At 39.6% G+C, this 21386-nt stretch overlaps 1 protein-coding gene across 1 annotated transcript in view; it reads right to left on the reverse strand.

Annotated features, from left to right (window-relative positions):
- Window positions 1–732: 732 nt before the first annotated feature.
- The window catches only part of cd81a (CD81 molecule a), a 34964-nt gene continuing 14310 nt past the window's right edge, over window positions 733–21386 (reverse strand). The window contains exons 3-8 of the mRNA XM_020631512.3: window positions 10291–10388; window positions 7690–7764; window positions 6384–6500; window positions 5135–5233; window positions 4702–4785; window positions 733–3269 (exon numbers count right to left, since the gene is read on the reverse strand). Coding sequence (XP_020487168.1) covers window positions 3207–3269; window positions 4702–4785; window positions 5135–5233; window positions 6384–6500; window positions 7690–7764; window positions 10291–10388 — 536 coding nt within the window. The 3' untranslated portion in view covers window positions 733–3206. The remainder of the gene's footprint in view (window positions 3270–4701; window positions 4786–5134; window positions 5234–6383; window positions 6501–7689; window positions 7765–10290; window positions 10389–21386) is intronic.

The following is a 21386-nucleotide window of genomic DNA, read 5'->3' on the forward strand; positions in this document are numbered from 1 at the left end:
CTAAAATAACAAAGGAGTGGCTTCAGAACAACTCTGTGGCCATTCTTGACTGGCCCAGCCAGAGCCCTGACCTAAACCCAATTGAGCATCTCTGGAGAGACCTGAAAATGGCTGTCCACCAACATTCATCATCCAACCTGACAGAACTGGAGAGGATCTGCAAGGAAGAATGGCAGAGGATCCCCAAATCCAGGTGTGAAAAACTTGTTGCATCATTCCCAAGAAGACTCATGGCTGTACTAGCTCAAAAGGGTGCTTCTACTCAATACTGAGCAAAGGGTCTGAATACTTATGACCATGTGATATTTCAGTTTTTCTTTTTTAATACATTTGAAAAATGTCTACATTTCTGTTTTTTTTCTGTCAACATGGGGTGCTGAGTGTACATTAATGAGAAATAAAATAAACTTTTTTGATTTTAGCAAATGGCTGCAATGAAACAGAGTGAAAAATGTAAAGGGGTCTGAATACTTTCCGTACCCACTGTATGTCTGGTTGTGTATCGTGCACTATGGGTTCTTTTCTGTTGAATTGTATTTAATTATTTTGCATTTGTTATGTTCTTGCTGTTGTTTATGTTCTTATGTGTTTGGTTTAATTTGTTCTTGTTTTTGCTGTTTGTCAAAGCACTTTGTAAACCTGTGTTTTTAAAAGGTGCTATAGAAATAAAGTTATTATTATCATTACTTTTCTTAGCACTCTAAAAAGCAAAAAAGACAACGACCCTCTGACTTTATTTGTAAAGAACATTTAATCCCTTTATATCTGGGCAAACCAAAGTCTACAGGAGCAGAGAGGGGTCAGTTTAAAGTGGCAGGGGGATCAAAAAGGCAGCATCATGGACAGTCTGTCAGAGAAACTGACAGGGTGAAGGTTTGATTTCCTCTCAGTTCGCACTGCCACACAATAACCCCTCCCCTCTCTGTGCAGACTTCCTTCACGACGTACCAGACAAGTTATCACAATACAAGAGGAAAAAAGGCATACATTGTCTCTCTACAGCCTTCATGATTCATTAGTACAATACATCAGAGCTGTAAATATTACAAGACACTTTTACTGGTTCTCAGTTTAAGTATGGGATGTTAAACAAGACAAGGTTTTAGTGATAGTATGAAAGGTTACACAGGATGATGTTGATGCTAGGACTGTGTGTGTGTGTGTGTGTGTGTGTGTGTGTGTGTGTGTGTGTGTGTGTGTGTGTAGCGTTAAAATGAGACGAGCAGGAGCAGAGCTCAGGACAGAGGATTTTTCTAGCCTGTGTGTGTGTGGGAGCGAATGAGCGGCATGGTGTGATCCTGAGGGTGAAGGTGTTAATGTGACTGCGCTGCCTGAAACTAAACAAGACTAAAGTCAGCACAACAATCAACCTGAGAGGGTGAAACTGACTCACAGAGCAGACACAAAACCATTAGCACCCCTAACAACTCATGAAGGTTACGCATTACCTGCAGGCTGGAACTATTTCTTATAGTCCGGGTTTGTGACTTCAACGAGCAACTTTAAGGTCCGCTCAAATGATTTGGTGCAAACATTTGTTTGAATGAAGTCCTAAGTCAGCTAAGATCAGGTTTGTTATAGCACCCTGAACCCAAAATAAACAGGATTTAATTACAGTAAACAGGTTGAAAGGATGCTGAAACGACTCCATCATGATGCAGATTTGTAAAAAGTCTGAAATTGGTGATTTGTCAGGTTTGCAAGACAATAAGCAAACAGTACTGTTTTTTTTTAAAAAAGGAGTTTGGTTTGACCTTTTCTTAAGTGTTGGGAGGATCTAAATCGAACACAGAAGCCCCCATGTGAGGACTATAGCCTCTGCAGGGCACAGGACTTAACCTTGAGGCAATTCGACGCCCTGACGTCTGAGAAATCCCCCCAATTAAATGAATTTCTTCCTCCTGTTGATTTAATAACCCTGCGGACGCGACTGCACCCCAAAAAAAAAAGTTCCAGTTTCCCCACAGGTTAATGGAGTCTGTCCCTGTTCTTTTCTGCGCGTGCACACTAAACACACTTGTTCAAACATGTTTCTGGAGAGCATTCAGGGTCAAACTAACAGATAAGCGAAATTAGCAGGACAGCAAACCACCGGTGATCAGTTGTTACATGAAGGATGACGATGAGGAGGTTAATTCGCTGTGAAGCTGACGGGACAGAACGATGAGACAGGACCAGACTGAACCAGACAAGGAAAAAACAAAACCAGGTCTCTGTTTGACCACAGGCTGGAGTTTCACCCTGTGTCGTCTGCAGGCAGCGAGCGATGTGTGGACTGATGTAAAAACGCACAAGTGGCATAAAAGCTTTTAATTTTCCTCCTTTAGACTTCTCTTTTATCAGTTAACTTATACTCTCAGAGAGATCACATCAGAGGAGGTTTACAGACTGTAGTTCAAACACAACCCTGAGCTGAAACAATCAAGAGTTCCTCATCCTGTTTCTCCTGATTTCATTTGAAATGTTGCAGATTTTGAGACCAATAGGCTGAATTTGTGAGTTTTGGATGCCTAAGTTAGGCTAGACTTTATGTTAAAGTTACATGACTTTATTCAAAGGGATGCAACTTATTTTAATTGAAAGGACTAAGTCAACTAAGGGAGAATAATTTGAAGGTTTTATGCGACTGAGCAGCTTCCAGGATAAACTCCTCCCATCGTCAGCTGGTGCAGACGCCACACAGCGATGTGGATGTGAAACAGAGACACATCACCTGGTTCAGTCTGGAGCAACACAGACAAGCAAAGAGTGTAGGCAGAGTGTAATACAACCTCCATGCTCAGGCAGTCATAAAGCACTGTTAATATATATATTTATATACAGTTTATACATAAAACAGTGAAAAACATCCATAAAACCAAGAATAGAAAGCAGTAAACAAGTCAAAGGATTAGAGCACCAGGACAGGTGTGTGTAACTCAGGTGTGACAGTGTGATATAAGATCTATCAGGTTAGGATAGCATGGGTTAAATATGCAGAACAGCATCTGTAACTAACATAAACTTCATAGACAGTGTCGTTAAAATGCTCCATGGAGGATGGCTTACATCATCGTCTCACAGAGCTAACTAAATCCAGCAAGCAATATATGTGACATCTCCTGCTTATAAAAGAAAAAAAAACAAGAAAAAAAAAAAAAACAACACTGAGACAGACGGCGAGGTCGTCCCTCCTTCATCAGCGAGCCGACTGGTGGTCAGACGCTTCAGTACACCGGGCTGTTACGGATCCCGCAGCACAACACCATGCTGAAGATCATCTCAAAGATCTGCAGGAGGAACACAAAGACAGGAGAAGATGTTTAAAGGTTACATATCATGCAAAATACACTTGAACATGTTTTTTGAACACTGACATGTGCCTTTCTACAAACCCCCCAATTATAAGACCTTTTTACCTGCTCCACTTTTCAGAGAATGTGTGCTAATGCAAACACTCCTGGATATGAAAATCATGGCACATCACATACTACAGCATTTGTTAAAGATTATTGTGTCTGGTGAAGGAACGCAACAGTTCACGTGACCTCATGTAAGCCTTAATTGAGCCGGCGGTAAAATTTTGCGATTATGCTTTGTGCAGAGATGAAATAAACAACAACAAACAAACAAGTTTGGGGGAAAAAAATAGTAGGTAATAGTTTTTTTTCTCTTTCTCAACTACACTGTGGTATTTAAATGTTTAATCCCATTATTGCTATCATTATTATTTGTCCTTTTATTTTCTGTTAATTTGAGCTGCCTATATAATTATTATTTTTTTTTTTTAGACTTACTGTAAATGCTTTTATGTATGTTTAAAATACAAGGCCCATGGGAGGAGGGGAAGGGGGGGGCTATTAAAACTCCAGGTTTGCAGGGTTGTGTTGTCATCCTCTTCTTTTTTATTGTATTTGCATTGTTATTATTACAATAAAATGGATGTATGAATTACTACCAAATGAATTTATTGGATGATATACACCTGTAAAGACTGTCAAAATAAATAAAAAGTTGGTCAAAAAAAGAAGAAGAAAGAAATAGTGGGGAGACAGGAACAACATGGATTGTGTATTCTTCATCAAGAGCTCTAGGTGAGGCTGTAACTGTCAGATGAGTTATAATTGTCTGGTACACCTGTGCGGGTTGCATCCTGCCGCCGTTCACAAGTTCTGTCCACTCCATTACTTTCCTCCCTTGTCTCTCGCGGTTATTGTAGTCTTACCCACAACTTAAAAATAAAACTATATTTTATACTATATATAAAACTATAAAAATAAAAAATGTTGGGAGGCAGAAATCAGCCTGATTATCCTGCAGCCTGAGCTTCAGCTGTAGACCATCAGCTCTTGTGTCGTGCAACACAAATCTTTTTTTGATGTATGTTGACCATGAAATAAAATCTAAAATAGCAGCCAAAATGAACACAGGTCCACACTTAGATCAGCTGTGAAAGCTAGAGCAGAATCACTCAATCAATTGTGCTCTTTACAGCCATGGCAGCATTACTTTTTTTTATTGAGGCTCAATGAATGAGAAGAAGAAAGCTGAAGGAAATCTTAATGAATTCAACTCTGACCTAACCAGCATCTTTTTGACTTCATTAACAGTTATTTTCCCTCAGAACACAGACTACCTGTCCCTGCTTTTAGGTAAATTAAAGAAGAAACACATCATGTTCTTAGAGCTTTGATGACTGTTAGTGCAGCTTCCTGTTCTCACCATGATAACAGCGACCACCAGAGCGGCAATACCGATCAGATAAATCTTATCTGAGAACAATTCCTGGATCCTGTTGTGGCAGCTCTGCAGAGAAAAACAGGGACGTCAGTCAGTGAACCACTCTCATCCGGCTTATTGGTATCTCAGTATCATTTCACAGTTTCAGACCTGATTCAAAAGAGTACAGCTGAAGTGTGATCACTAAGATAAACAGTGTTTAAATACAAATATGATCCAGTTGATCATATATTCACTTCATGCTGAGTGTCTTCATGCTGTGCTTGACCATCTCTTCATATTTTTTTTTGATTGTGAGTATAAAGACGTCCCTGTAGCTTTAAAAACATGTCAGTAAACCTCAGTGTGTGGGCGAGCCGGTGATGAGCTGTATGTTTGTGGTTATACATCGGTGAAGCTAGATGATCACACTCACCACTGTGGTTCCACCGGAGGGGCAGAGGTCGGTCACGCCGACCGCGTCCGTTAAGCGTGTGAAAAAAGTAGAGCCCTGTCCTTTACCGCAGCAGATCAGCTGAAACACACACACACACACACACACACACACACACACACACACACACAGACACACACACACACACACACACACACACACACACACACACACACACACACACACACACACACACACACACACACACACACACACACACACACACACACACACAAACACACACACACACACACACACACACACACACACACACACACACACACACACACACACACACACACACACACACACACAGATTATCTTGCTGGTCTTCTTAGTCTGTTCCTCTGCTCACAGTGAGCAACAAGCTAACATCAATTTAGAAAAGTTGAGTTCTTTTGGTACTAAAGACAAACGTGACAGTTTTGTTCTTTAAAGGCAGGGTTGGTCATTTTTTAAAAACTAGCATGATTCTGAAAGTAGCATTTCTGTCTTCACCAAACCCCTCCTCAGTTCATCGCCCGATTGAAACTACCTCGTCTCGTGACTCATTGAGTGTGGGATAGTGCACACAAGGGGTAGAGAGCGAGCAGGGAGACAGGGAGGCGTGTGATTGGTTCATCAGATTGGTACCTCTTGGCAGACACTGGTCCAAGTTTTCACAGGCTTACTACTGCTACAGAAGACAGATTTTCTTTGTTCCTTTTTCATAGAACTTGAGTTATTAATTTCTGTCAGAACCTAAAGACAATTTACACCAAAATCTGAAAAAAATGTATCTGGAGAAAATGACCAACCCTGCCTTTTTCTGTACCTTCTTTTATCTATTTTTACTTTGCATGAATATTAGAGGTGTAAAGAGTCACTGTTTTTAAAAATATTTGGGGGCTTTTTATGACTTCAAATTGGAGACAGGACAGTGGACGGCGTATTCAATCTCATGAGATTTAGACATTTACGAGAATAACGTGAGTGTGAGGCAGCTTACAAAGAAAACTTCAAAGTATCTTGACAATCACCGGAGAAATTCTTCCCTCAGAAACTGAGTTTAGTGGACTTCATATGAAGTGTGTCCGTTTGCACTCTCGTTAGAAAAGAAAGATACATCTGATGTGGGCTATGAATTGAGATTTGGATCGGGTCATCTTGCAAAGGAGAGATGCTTAGTGCAAGAAAACATATATTTAACTGAATCTAATCTTTCTTTATATTTTACAGTGTATGGTCTTACCGTCTCGTGGAAGACCTTGAGCACAGAGGCAGCCGCCTGCTTCTTATCATCAGTCAGACTTTGTGTCATGGCCTTGTCGTACACCGAGTCGTAGTAGTTCATCATCTCCTTCGACACCTGAAACAGGAAATGACAGGGTTAGATCACCTTCACACTCGTACCTCTCTCCCATGTTTTCTTGTTGTCACGCTCACATTTCTATCAGTCAGGTTCAGTCGCTGCTGTATGATAAGGGCACTATGTCAGATGGACGAGTGCTAATTAATCAGGATTCTGATAAGGCTACGCTACACGTGATTGTAAAAAGAAAACCTGGGTTTTGTTACAGATTTCAAATTCATTCTTGTTCTGAACCAAACCTGAAAAACAGACATGTTTGTGTTTGCTTCGCGACAAATATGCAGTGGCATTTCTCATGCAAGGTGTCATTCATTTGTCAGAATAGCAGTGAAATAGTCAATGTAATATTCAAGAATGGACAAAAGTACATTTCATCACTCAACACTTACAAACTGGTCAGCAACTGACAGGACAAAGGACAGGGGAAATTCATTGGGACATATGGAGGGACGTGTATGATAACCTAGTAAGCTGCCGTTAGATCAGCTCATGTTAGCATCCAACCATTGTTAGAAATATTGACATTGAAATATTGTAAACTTCTGGTTTAGTGGATTGTTTAAGTGCTCGCTCAGAGAAAGAACAGGAGATTCAAATCAAGACAAGTTTTACAAACTTAGAGACTTGTGTCTCTCCAGCTGCCATGTTTGTTAAATGATCAAATACAACAATCACAATGTAGAGAATACAAGCTGTCTGATTGAGCAGTAAAGTTAACATTGTTTAAATCATCTTTGATGGTTGATTGGATAACGGTTAATGAAAAAAAATCTTCAGGGTCCATGTTGCTCAAAACGTTTTCTGAGGATAAAAAGGATCCTGATTTGGTGATCAACTTTTTCTTTTCTACCAACGATCAGGTAATCCAGCTCACTTTGGACCAGGTCTTGAATCCTGTTGGATTACTTTTGAACAACGGGGCCCTGGGAATAATTCCAGTCTCTGTGATGGGAATACACAGGAAGTAAAAACTGGAGCTGATAGTTAACTACATCTTCACTGAAGAAATCTGGAGACCTCTGAGACCTCCTCAAACCAACATGGGTTCTGTCTTTTTGAGACATTAGATTCAGAATGCTAAAATGAAGCCAGTGCAGTTATAACCTGTACTTGTTGTCACTATAGTGTGTACTTATATAAATCCATTAGTGTGTGTGTGTGTGTGTGTGTGTGTGTGTGGTCTTACAGTTTCTCTGTGCATGAAGCCCCAGATTCCAGCTGCTACTTCACAGGCGAACAGGATGACGAGGCAGGCGAAGAACTGCAGGACACAACACAGACATCACTCAGGTTAACTCTACACAAACTTCAAGATACATTACAATGGAGAAAAGTTCAGACGTATATTATCCTATTTGTCACATATTGATGGGTCCAAATGTCTAATAGGCACAAAAAGTTTTTGAATTTTTCCATCAGATCCGTCAGGCCTGCAGCAGTGAAACAGGCAGTAATGGCTGCAGAATAATCCTGAATAGATTAAATGTCCATCCACTAACACTTCTTGTTTTGGTCAGATGTCAGATTCTCATTTGGCAAGACATGACTTAAAAAGAATGATGTAGAGGTGGCAGACATGTGACAGAGTCTGACGCGATGATGACCTTTTCACCTTTAAATCCATACTACGTGTAGTACAACACAATCACGGTATCAACTGAGGAGTGGATAAACGAACAGGTTCATAACATGAATTGAGATTGAGCACCTGTCCTGCAATACATATCTCATTTCCCTCCCTGAGTTTCTTGAATATTTCCCGCTGTGTCCTGACTGTCCCTCTCACATCAGCTCACCCTGACTTCATGCAGACATTTTTTTTCTTGGGGGGCTGACAGACAAAAATACCGAAATCTGTTTGTGTGAATAGAGCTTCAGACTGATATTCAAATTGTCTGACAACATCACAGAAAGGAATCCGACAGAAAAGACCTGTTTGTTTAAGAGGGAGATTCTTTTCTTTATCAACAAACAGCCGTCACATCACTCTCTATAAACACACCAGACTCCATTCATAAAAATAGTCACTGCATACATCAGGTTAATGTATTTGTGTCATAGTGTTCTTCATATCCAAGACAAATATTTGTGTCAGAACACAAAACACACACAAAATAAAATGATCCCTTTGAGGCAGCATTAGTCCAGCAGCCTCCAGGGACTCCTGTTTTTATCAATGGAGTCTGGTGAGTTTGTAGAGAGTGATGTGACAGCTGTTTACAATCATCTTCCTCTTGAACAAAAAGGTCTCTATCTGCGGGGATCTGTTCTGTAATGTTGTCAGACACTTAGAATAACAATCTGAGCCTGTCAGTAACAAAAGCAACTACTCTTAGTGGAATGCACTTTGACCCTTCACAGATTATACTGCAGGCATTACACTGCTGCAGGCTGGTGGAGTCTACTGTATATTGTTACCATGTCTCACTGTTATGTTCCAGGATCAAGTCTGAGCAAATGTGTTCATTTCATCAAAAACTACACTCACCATGGATAGTGAAAATCTGGAGCGGCATCAGGCCATATTATGAGTTACAAATAGATTTAATAACCCAGAACACGGCTAACGTTAGCATTCAGCCACTTCCTCGTCAACATTTACGTTTTTTTTTGTTTTGTTTTTTTCTCATAGTCCACTGCACAGCTTCTACATTGCACCTTTTGTACATTTTGTGTTTTTTATCTTTATTTTTTACATTTTTAAATTCTATTTTATATATTGTAATATCTTCTTATACTGTATTATTTAAGTTGTTGCTAGTTCTGCTTTATTTTCTTGTTAATTGTTTAGCACCAATACACCAAGTCAAATTCCTTGTATGTGTAAATGTACTTGGCAACCCGATTCTGATTCTGATTCTGATTAAGAATCATGGATATGATATGAAAGGCGTTTATCAATTCTAGATATAAACGCTCATCTTGATGACATTTATGGAAGCCTGGAGGTTAAACTTGATGGATCTATTTGCAGCTTAAACGTAACGCAGCCACATGTCAAAATGTCCTTGAGTAAGACACTGAACCCCAGATTGCTCCCGCCGCTACGCCAGGGGTGTGTGAATGAGTGAATCTGACAAGTAGTGTAAGAGCACTTTGTGTAGTGAGAAGACAAGAAAAGTGCTTTACAAGCTGAAGTTCATTTAGCATTGATACTAAATCCATTTTTTGTGTACTTTCTTATAAATTGGGAATCTTTAAAATGAAAACAGTTGGGGGCACTGGCAGCGTAGTGGTGAGTAAGGAGAATGTGGTCCTACAAGTGGCCGGCTCGAATCCGACCTGTGGCTCCTTTCCCACATGTCATTCTCCACTCTCTCTCTCTCTCTCTCTCTCTCTCCCTAATTTCCGAAACTGTCCACTGTCCTATCGCTACAATAAAGGCATAAAAAACCTTTGCTCAGAGCTCAAATCTGAGCAAAACAGTTTGCAATGTTCACATGATTTAAACCTGGACTCAACAGTCATACATGATAACAACATCCGAGCTTCCAACCATGAGCCTGACATCACAGACACATGGCTGCCATAGGACTATGATCTATTAATCTTTAAGGTTAAACAAATGTGTTTAGTTCTTCTACATTTTCATCCAATTTTTTTTTTAATGCATTCAAAAATTCCTCCATGTTGACTAGCCTTGTGTATTTATCTTTTCTGTCTTCCTCAGATCATTACCAGCACTGTGTGCTGATCAGTGAAATATTGTAAACTTCTGGTTTAAAATGTGATTCCTGTCATGAAAAAGGTCATTTGGTGTATGAAGGGATGAAAAGGGGAGACTCACAGTTCCCAGAAGACACTGGGACTCCTGGATGGCGCCATAACATCCAAGGAAACCAACCACCATCATCACTGCACCCACAGCGATCAGGATGTGGACACCTGGACAGACACACAGTATTGATTGACATATTAATCCCCATAGTAACAGAAACAAACATGGACAGATATGAACACTGCGGGCAGACGTGAAGCTGTTACAGAAACCACTAAAAGGTTTCTATTAACACGCTGTGGATTCAAAGCTTTGAGTGACATTTAAATACACACATACAGTAACACCTGCTGACCAGCAGAGGGCGCAGTGTTGTTTTGATGCCAGCAGAATAAAATGAGTCACGTTCAAGGGGCAACCTCCGGTCTCGAAAAATTAAGCCTAAATGCCATAAGCTCACAGCCAATAAAGCCCGTTTTTACCACTGGAATCAACATGTTTACAGCCTGGTTCAAAAAATGAGATATATCTGAGAAGTTGACGGCCCCTTCTCCTCAAACTGTGGGGGGGGGGGGATTTTTTTATAACTCATCGGATTTTATTCTATTAAGGAAAACGACTATGCCCATATAAGGGTTTTGGGCGATTTGATTGACAGCTCTGCGCGCTGCATCTGTCTGTCAGGTCAGGAGGTCAGGAGGCTAACAGCTTGATCCGTCTGATTTCTCCTCTTTTTTACTTCGTTTGGAGAGTTTGTTTAACACATATCTGACAACATACATGGCTTGCTGTGCGGTTAACAGACCATCCAACAAGTTGATGCTTCAGTTTTCTTCGGTAAGTGATATAGTAGTGTTATATTTACTGTATACTCATGTGTTTATATTTACGGACCTAGCTTGTTTAGTGTTAGCTTGTAAACCAGTCGGCTAACTGTACTCAGTGTAGCTCATTATTTACATTATTTACATTATTTACGGTCAATGGTTTAGAAATGTTTGTTGTTAAGATGTTGTTGTTGAAAATAATGAGTTTGTGTGATGTTAGAAGCTAAAGGTTCTAAAAAATGATTTAATGAATAACTGATATTTTCTCTCTTTCTTTGCCATCCTGAAGACCTCTCACTAAAAGTCCATGTTCTCCTGGATCCATGTCACATGCTCGAGCTTCTTCTGAATGACTTTTCAACAGTCAAAGTTCTGGTGAGAGAAGATGGCCAGCAGATAAGACGGCAGTACATCAACAAGCTCCACAAGCTTCAGGAGGAGGAGGAGGAGGAGGGTTTGCACCTTGGAAGACTGTATTCATGCTGTTCAAATAAAACTAGATCTCCTCCAAACAACTTGCAATCAAACTATTTTCTTCCCATTTTAAAACCCTTTGTCCAGTTTAGATGGGAGAAGTTGATATTATGTGATATTGATCTGGGAAGACTACATTTCTAAATCATTTTTAACTGTGTTTTTATTCACAAGTTATTGATCTTATTTACTCTCCATGTATCTTGATTTAAGAATGGGGCTGTGTTTAAGGTCATCATTTTGCAATGACTCTGTTCCATCCCACTTTCAGAAATGAACTACATTAGTATTTATCAAAAGAATAAGTTGTGTAAAAGTAGACTTCCTTCTCTTAGCTATTGAGTTGAGCATTAATGCACATTTTAGTCTTGTCATTTCAAATCTGAAATGTATACACATAAGTAGACATAAAGGAGTGCATTTCTATAGAAATATTTATTTAATCTGAAAAACAACATTAAAAAAATCTGTTTTTACAGCAGAGATGAACATGTTTACAGCTTGGTACAAAACAAACAAATAGGTGTGATTAGCTCATGTCTTGATGGACACACACTGTACGGGGGGTGAATGTTTTGATGACTCATCAGTTTTGATTTGATGAAGGATAAGAGTTATTCACAATAAGGTGTGTAGCTGACCAGCTTGACAGGCGGGCGCGGTGTAACGGTTTGTCAAGAGGCTTAAAACACGCCTCAGCTCTCAGCCTGTGGGTGACATCACTCAGACCTCCCTCACAGCGAGCTGTTGAAGAGAAGCAACTGAAGTCCACCCCAGAAGAACCAACAAATGCAGATGTTGTTGAGGCTCAGGTTTCTTCCTCCGTCTCTGCAGCTCTCTGGGCACCTCGATGGACCAGTCACCAATAATCCACACTGTGTCTATAGGAGAAATACAAAGGTGTTCAATTAATGCCTCAGACAAGACAAAATGTACAGTTAACTACATGTGACAGCTCAGGGTGTTTTTTTTGTTATGAGCCACATCTGCAGGAATAATATTGAACAAGGTAGCTGCAACTCATGATAATAGATGCCAGTCTTAAAAACTATTTTTTCTAATACTTAAAGTTTTTGGTGTGAAGCTGACACTGTCCACAGACTCCATGACTTCACGGGGTTCAATAGAAAACAAATGTCTTATAATAAATACTAAATAATTATTTTTCAATTGTCATGTTCACCTCATCGCTGTTGACATCAGTAAATATAAAACACAGACATTCCTCTTCTTGTCAGAACAGTAACATGAACTGTATGCTTTGTAATATTGATTTCTTCTGGATGTCTCATATTTATTTACAGTTTATGGATAAAACTTTGTTAATGTATTGCTCTGCTAACACTGACAAAGTCTAACTGCTCTGACAAATAACTAATAACCATAGTTGTATATTTAAAAAAGTGTAGTTTTAAGACTTTAATTAAATATCTTGGTTGAATATCATTCGTTTTAACTGTGTTGTAGAAAAGTTAAATGTTAACTTACTGTTTATAGAGATAACTCAGGACGAGCAGGAATAGTTGATGATAGCAGCCTAGCTGTTAGCGATGCTGTCAAGTGGACTGCTAACGTCGAGCTGAATGGGCGGAGTTAAGTCCCGCCGGTCCCGCCTTACTGCTGTTGCTAGGTTGATCCGAAGTTAGGTTGAGACTGCAAATCCAATATGGATGCGGCCGTCGATTGGACTCATTTTCTGCCTATGTAACAGACGGGTCAGGGTTCGTCCAGTAATATTTACAGTCTATGGTCACGTTCCAGTTATGTTCACAGGAAGCTGTTCAGTGATTTCTAACACAAAGAGCCTGCTCCATCATTCATCACACACACACACACACACACACACACACACACACACACACACACACACACACACACACACACAAACATCCCTCTATACTGTTTTGCCTGTTGAATCTCTTATCTATAACCTTTTTTATTCTGAGGAGGGAGTGTAGTTTGAAGCCCGCTTGTCCAGTCCAACAGCTGAGTAAAGGAAGTGAAAGATAGGCTCATAAAAGTTCAGGTCAAAGGTCAGGGGTGTAGGGGGTTGGCAGCCTGGAAGGGGGGAGGGACATATTCCCACTGTTGTGTGATTTTATATTCAAATTCAGCACAGCACAAAAAGACAAACTCACACAAACATATTCATGTCTTCAGTAGATCTCTTACATGCTCAGGAAAACATTTTAAACGTTATCTCTTTTTTCATGATGCTTTTCATGTCTGCTGTGCACACTGAGGATCAGTGTAGAATTCAAATGCCTTCATGTTTACATGACAAATTAAATATATTTAAAGGTTTATTTCATATAATATAAGATGAGTACTTCTACTCCTCTGTCGTCAAACATACTCGTATATTTGAATTTGTTCAGGAAAGTTTGCAACCCTAACTAACAAAACTTTAGCATGTGCTGATTTGTAGGGTAGTTTGCTCTCTAACATTTCATTCACTGCATGTCAGAGTGATCCTTTTCTTAGATGATCACATCTGCTTTAAGTCCCTGATGAAAAATGTAAACTCAATATGAACATTTAGCCAGTCATTCCCTCGCTCAGCTGAACTGTATGATGATGGTTTACTATTCTGTACTCTTTTGTCTTTTATTTAGAGAAGTCTGTGAAAGTGCATCAGGCACCTTCTCACTTTAAGTCAGAAGAATTTGTTTCTTTGATTATTTACAAAGACTAGTCTACAGGAGGAGACTAGTGTACAGTTGTTACGTTCCCCAAGATGGCTAGGGGATGAGGGGAGTAACAATAAATTAAAACCCAGGGAAAAGAAATAGGAACTAAATATAAGCGAAGTTAAAAGGGATTTATTAACAAACTAAAGCACAAAACAAGCTTCTTCTAAAAAAACACCAAACAAAAGAGAAGCCAATCTATCTCAAACACAATTCAAAACTAACAATCAAGATATAAACAATAAGGCCTTAATCTGAACACAATCCACAGAAGGATCACACTCAATTTCTCGACGTCAAAAACACACACAGTCCAACGACCCACTGGCAGCCTCCTCTCTCCTGCTCTTTATAGTTTAGCTCCTGATTAGTAATTAGCCACAGGTATGGCTACAACATGTAACAATAGTATTTAAGACATTACATAATATTGGGTGCCTCGAACATCTATTTTTGTTGCCATGGTATCAAACAGCTGTTGATTTCATTTCATTTTTTACTACAATCATATCTAAATTGAAAACTCTGGTATCATGATAACCGTAGCTTGAATTAAAATAAATATCGTCAGAGGAACTTTGACTGCAAAAAATAAAAAATAAAAAATCTTTTTTTGTTTAATACTGAACAATCAGGAGCACCATCAATCACTGAATTGTCCCACTAAATCATTTACAGCATTCCTTTGCTGTACAAATACCGTACTGAAAGAAGCACAAACAGTGATGTCATCGTGTGCTGGTTACCATGGTTTCATGTGGGCAGTGTTCAGACTCAGCATCATCACTCCTGCATGCAAGATTTCAAATGTAACAAGATTTCAGACCACTAACAGTCCTGCATCCATATCTCACTATATTCTACCCAGAGCCACACACACACACACACACACACACACACACACACACACACACACACACACACACACACACACACACACACACACACACACACACACACACACACACACACACACACACACACACACTGAGGCTAATTTCTAAATCGATATCTTGGAGATGGACCAAGTGCTCTCTTAGATTGTAAGTCTCCAGCTTTTGACATGCCCTCCCCACCTCTCTCTCTCTGTCCCCTCCTCTCCTTTGTTCTCGTCGTGCTCCTCCTCGTTCTCTCTATTCAATGCAATCCAAATTATGCTCTCAATAATTCCATTTACTTAAATGTCTCTTCCTGTCTCTCTTAATTTAATCTTCTCTTCCATTACACTCTCTGTGTGCTCTCACTCTGCTCGCCTCCTCTCTCCTTTTCTTCATACTCCTCCTCCTTTTTCCTCGTACAGTCTGGAAGAGGAGCTAGAAAACCCCATGACAACTCTCCAGCCTCCGTCCGTCGTTTACAATGACTTATTAAGAGAAATGGTTCCTTTGCTTTGTCTTAAATGTTTTTAAATTCATCTTAAATGTAGTTTTTAATTGCTCCTTTAAAGGGTGATTACACTTCTTTTTAAATCTGGCCTCTTTTACATGTTAAGAGTCCGAAATGACTGAAAGGTGCAGAAGAACTCGCACCAGCTATGACAGCCATGATTTACTTCTGAGCTTATGAAAAACTGAAACCATGTGTAGTACAGAAGCCCTAGGCGGACATACATCCTTACATAGAGATCTCAGCGGTATAAATGGGAAGACTCTCCTGTGTGATCTTCTTCATTAGCAGGGGCTTGGGCATCTCTACAGCCACAGACAGAAGGTGGATGTAGGGATGTTTGAAGAACTTACCATGACAAATTGTGCAAAAGAAAAAAAAAAAAAAAAACTGTGTATGAATGCCAAAAACATGTGGATGTGTATGACCAATCAAAGCTTCTGTGCTCTCGCTGTGCCATTACATCACCCATTACATATTGAAACTGCCCGTTTTACTGGAACTGAAGAAGACCAAAGATTATGTCATTACTGTGAGCTTGGTGAGGTAAAGAGTGAAACTCACTTTTTACTGTATTGTCCATTTTAGAAAAAAACACTCTTTGACAAAGTACCAACACACATAGGCATGATGCTCCAGGATAGAGAAATAATTAAATGTCTTTTTTATAATATTTATAAAGCCTGGAATAGAAGGAAACACACAAAGAACATAAGCACAGTAGCAGGTCCTCAGAGTGGATCTGACACAGCATTATTTTGACCTGGGTATGAATGAACAGATGTACGTATTTGGAAGCTTACAGTCTCTCTCTCTCTCTCTCTCTCTCTCGCTCCCTCTTTTTGTAAAATGTGTTTATTGAGTCATAAAAGTTTTCTTGGTGTTGTATTGTTTATTTATCTTTTGTATGTGTCTCATTGGGTGTTTTTACTGTGTCTGAATAATCCCATTAGGGATGGGCCGTGTGAGGCCAGACACAGAAATAAAGATTCATTCATTCATTCAGTTTCACTCTGTTTTCCTATGATAAACATATGTATAATATCACATTTTAGTTGTTTCCTCTCGGCTTATGTATGTCGTTAACTCCGGATGAAAACGCTGGTTTTCCTGTGATAACAAGTTCATTTCTTGATATCTCTTATTTCTCAAGACCAAAACAAACGAACAACATTTTTTACATCGTGTGCTGTCTTGTGTTTTAGATTTCATGTGAAACTCAGCAGCTTTGATGCCCATGTTGCACCATACTCATTGTTTGCAGCTGCCTGTACATTTTTTTAACATTTCTTTGAACTTTAATTTCCCCGTCTTCTTCCCCTTTTCTCTTCTGTTCACAGTTTGTGTGAATGTGTACGTTTCTAAGGCTTCTTTTTTTGGTAACGAAACAGGTATTGATTCAATTTGATTTCTGCAAGTATCATATCTGGGGTTTAAAATTCAACAGTGAACCCTTTAGTCCTGCAGGTGTAACCACTGAGATTAGAAACTGCAGCTGCACATCGGCTCTGTGGACACTTTCTGCAGTCAGTCTTTTTCCGATGAAAGACGTGATAGGCATCTTTTTATTGATAAACATCTTGTAGGTAAATTCCCAGCAGAACTTCGTCATTTCTCGGTCGGGCATGATTGTACACGTTCCTCGCACCGGCTTCTGTTTAATGTTTCTTGAGTCTAATCAGAACTTGTTAAGTCGGATTTTTAAAACTCCTGGAACAAAATACATGATCTCCTTTGACCTCTTTGACACATTAGAAATCTGATTTTGAAACCTCCCAAATGTTACTTCTTCCTGTTCTATAAAGTATATTTTATTTATAAAGTGATTCTCATTTAATTCACTTCTTGCCGGGCTTTCTGCTCATACTACTTTGTTCTGATTGTGGGGTTGCTCGGCTGAGAGGAGATGTCTGTGCCAGATTAATATTAGCCAAATGATATTATATATTCATTAAATCATGCAACAACACGAGCTTCATGCAGTAAGTCTCATTGTTATATTTTGTTTTACAATACTGACATAATATTGTAATGTTTTCCATTTACCTTTTCATATTCACCAGACTGCAGAGAACTAAGTGTTGGTGTACCTCCGGGAAGTTTTGAGCGCCATTGAAATTTGCCAGAAGCCATTAAATTTGGGCTTTTAATGGCCAACATTACTCTCCATGGGGGCACCCCCCTGGAACCCCGCCCCCTGGTCTTTTTCCCACTGGTTACCTTCTCCATATGTCTGTGGACTGGTTTTAGGCTTTTCTTACAGTCCTGTATTTTATTATTCCTTTTGTCCGTCTGAACTTCTTAGAAATCCCATGTTTTTATTTTATTCTAGTGGCCTTTTATCCACTGTCTTCTGGTTCTTTTAAGATTTTAACTGTTTTTCAATTGACTCTCCAAATGACTTGATGTCATTGCCTAAATGAGTGTTGGCCCTCAGGGATTTCTTGACTATAAATACAGCTAGATGATGCAGACAGTGTAAACCACACGTTGAGCTTCCAGCAGTCAAACTCATGCTGAAGATCATTCAGGCAAAAATACATTTCAAGCAGAAAAAAATGCAACATAATGTGCTCGAGCAAACTTGTGTTATAACGTCACACATCCAATGTTGTTGTGACCATCCCGCATTATGATGCTCCATTTAAATGACCATGCAGCTTCAGTTTAAAGCTGAGTCTGCTTTGTGGACATGTTGTCTGCAGGCTGTTCTCCATTAAACTCCACCATGAATATCTGTTTTCGCTGCGTTCACTCCCCCATGAAATCAGAGTTTCTCATGTTTGGAAACTCAAGGCTGGACCTCTGAATTAAAAATATAAGAGGGAAGAGGTAACCGCTGAGAGGAAGGCATTCTTTGTTTAATGCACAACAGTCGGAAGTTTCATCGAAACAACAAAACACATCTGGATTTAAAATCTGGAGCTAGTTGAAGTTGAAGTCCTTTTTAGAATCTATTAATTAAACTGTAATTTGAAGAGCTGATTAAAAAATATATATTTAAGAGTCGCTTTACTGTTGTGCTCTATATAAATTAGTTTGATTAATCATAGGAATATAACAGAACAAAAAACACCTTGACATATTTTAGATAAGTTTAATATTTTTATTATCCACATTATTTTAACTCCCTCCTTCATACGACCACTTGGGACAAAGATTACAGACTTCTGCCTAGTCCATACTAGAGGTGGAGGAGAAAATCGATACAGCATAGTATTAATATACCTTTTGAGCGCTCATGCGCGAGTGTTCTGTAACCTTAACAACGGGATCTAGCCTACGGTGCAACCGTGCCGGAGCCGGCCGGAGCACTAGGCATTAATTTAGCACAGAAAAGAACAAACGGGACGGGAAGTCAGACACTGAAACAACATTAAAACATCCGGTTTTAATGATAATGGCAGACGTAACCAAACCAGTACTGGTGTTAACGTTGCTGATTGGACTTTTTACATGCTCGCACACACCTTAACTCATCTTAGAACCACAGAGTGAGACAGAAAATCAACAAAGCTTGATGAGCATCTCTGTGCCTCAACAGAGATGTGCCTTCCCTCACTCTTTTTCTGAATTATTGATTCATAAAAATATGAAATATCAGAGTGTTTGATGGATTGGCTTACTCAGAAACCATTTTGCAGAGTGGAAGTCAGTGTAACTCCACTACAGAGAAATTCTGTAACCTGTGATGAAATTTACAGATACAGATTCCTGTTTACATACCACGGCAACAAAAATGCAAGTACAAGACACCAAATATTGTTTAATTTATTCTTTTTAAATACTAAAGAAATTGCACAAATTATTATACATACTGGAAACGTTTCTATACCAGAATATTTTCCATTTAGACAACCCTTTCTTTTTGTTGTCACAGCAGCTCGTGGTTGAAAAAGAATAACTGAAGAGCTGGAGTGACTGAAGACTTGTGACTTTTTGATACTGTGTCGATCAATAAAATAATCAGTGATCATCATGTGGTATTGGAAACATTTTGACACCCTTACTGTCACCATTGAAAAGGTTCTCCTTGTGATGTTCTTTTTTGAAGTAATTTAAAATGCTTTAATATCCCTCTAAGCTGTACAAGCTACTGATGAAAGTGAATGAAACAAATACAAAAATCAGACTGTTTTTATCCAGTTTTCTAAACACATCAAACAAAACTGACTCCAATGTTGAAACCTACAAAATGACCTGAGTTTCAAAAGCTTAATATATAAGTATTTTGTAATTGTTATTTTCTGCGCATTCTTATGTTGCCAAAGCCGTCACATCTCTTGATTGTGGACCTCTTTGAGCTGATTGAGAGAGGGGAGGAGAGAGAGAGACCGACAAACACTTGTTTGCTGTATGTTTTACATATCAATAGATTCTTTGGCTCCATACCGCTCTGATTGTCACCGTCGGTGCTGCAGCTTATAACGTCTAAAACTGTCATACATCTCAGCACCAAATGTATTTAAGGGAAGAATCAAGAGTAATTATAGTTAGAGCTAAGGTGAACTGACGATGACAACGTGAGATAATAAGACTTAAACAGTGTATTCACACCTGGTGAGTTTTCTTCTTTTTGCTGCAGCTGCGTGATGTTAGTCTGTAGTAGCCTTTGTGTTTTTTGATAGGCTATAGTTTTCTCAGAGCCTGTTATGTATGACGATCTGCTGGCAGCAGACATGCTCATGATTGTGATGGTTATATGAAGCTAACTCCGCCCCTTTCCTGCAGAAACTCTGTGTTGACTTGTTGAGTTGATAACCAGCTTAATGTAATCGTTCAGTGTGGTCTTTTATATCAGTGTTAGAGAAGCCAGATAACTGAAAGATAGCCTGGCTGTGTTACACTCACTTCTTAGTATTAGGCCCGCGATCTTACAGGGCTGTTCATGGAAAAGTTTTCCTTTATTAGCAGCTTGTGCTGTATTGGAACAAACATGCTACTTCAAGTTTAAAAAAAGCGACTGAGGTTTGGTGTGATTTGGTTGTACTCACATTCATGGTGTCCTCTCCTTCTAACCACCATGCTGTTGACAGAATCTTATTTCCGCATTAAAGCTGTAATTGCTTCATTAAAAAATAAGGAAGTGACTGTTGAGGTAACTACAGGGCAAACCAAAAAAACAAGAAGTGAGAAGTCACTATGAAGGATATTATCCTTTTAAATCTTCACGCTGTTTTGCAGTAAAACATGACTGAGCTGATTATCGATTGACGCAAGTGGAAAAACTTTATCTCAAACTGGGCCGTGATGGGAAGTGTTTGAGTGGGTTGAGGGGTGAGAGAAAGGAGCAGATGTAGAGGTCAGAACTGAGAAAGTTCCTGGAAGGAGGAGGGGGAGGAGAAAAAGTGGAGGGAGGGGAGGAAAATAAGGGTGAGTGAGTGAGACAGTACGACTGGAACACTAACCACAACCAGATGGGGAAGTGAGGGGGAGGGAGAGTGGAAAGAGCGCGAGCGGAGAGAAGGAGAGGGAAACTTTCACAGGGAGTGAAAGAGGAGGGGCGGGGACGCCAGAGAGGAGGAGGAGGAGGGACGGTCAGTGAGGAATTCTTTCCTAAACCGACGAGGCTTTTTCCTTCCTCGTGTGGAATGGAGGGAGGTTTACGTAACGCAAGGATGCAATCATGGGCGGTTAGAGAAAGTAGTTCCTCTCTGACGGCTGAACGATCACAGATATGCTGCTCGCTCGCTCTCTTTCTCTCCTCTGTCTATTATTCTACATGTCCTTCTCTCCTCTCTCCTTTGTTGCTCCTCTTACTCTCGGGCAGATGACTCAGCGGTGACGG

Source organism: Labrus bergylta, chromosome 3 (assembly GCF_963930695.1).
Source record: "Labrus bergylta chromosome 3, fLabBer1.1, whole genome shotgun sequence".
NCBI lineage: Eukaryota > Metazoa > Chordata > Actinopteri > Labriformes > Labridae > Labrus > Labrus bergylta.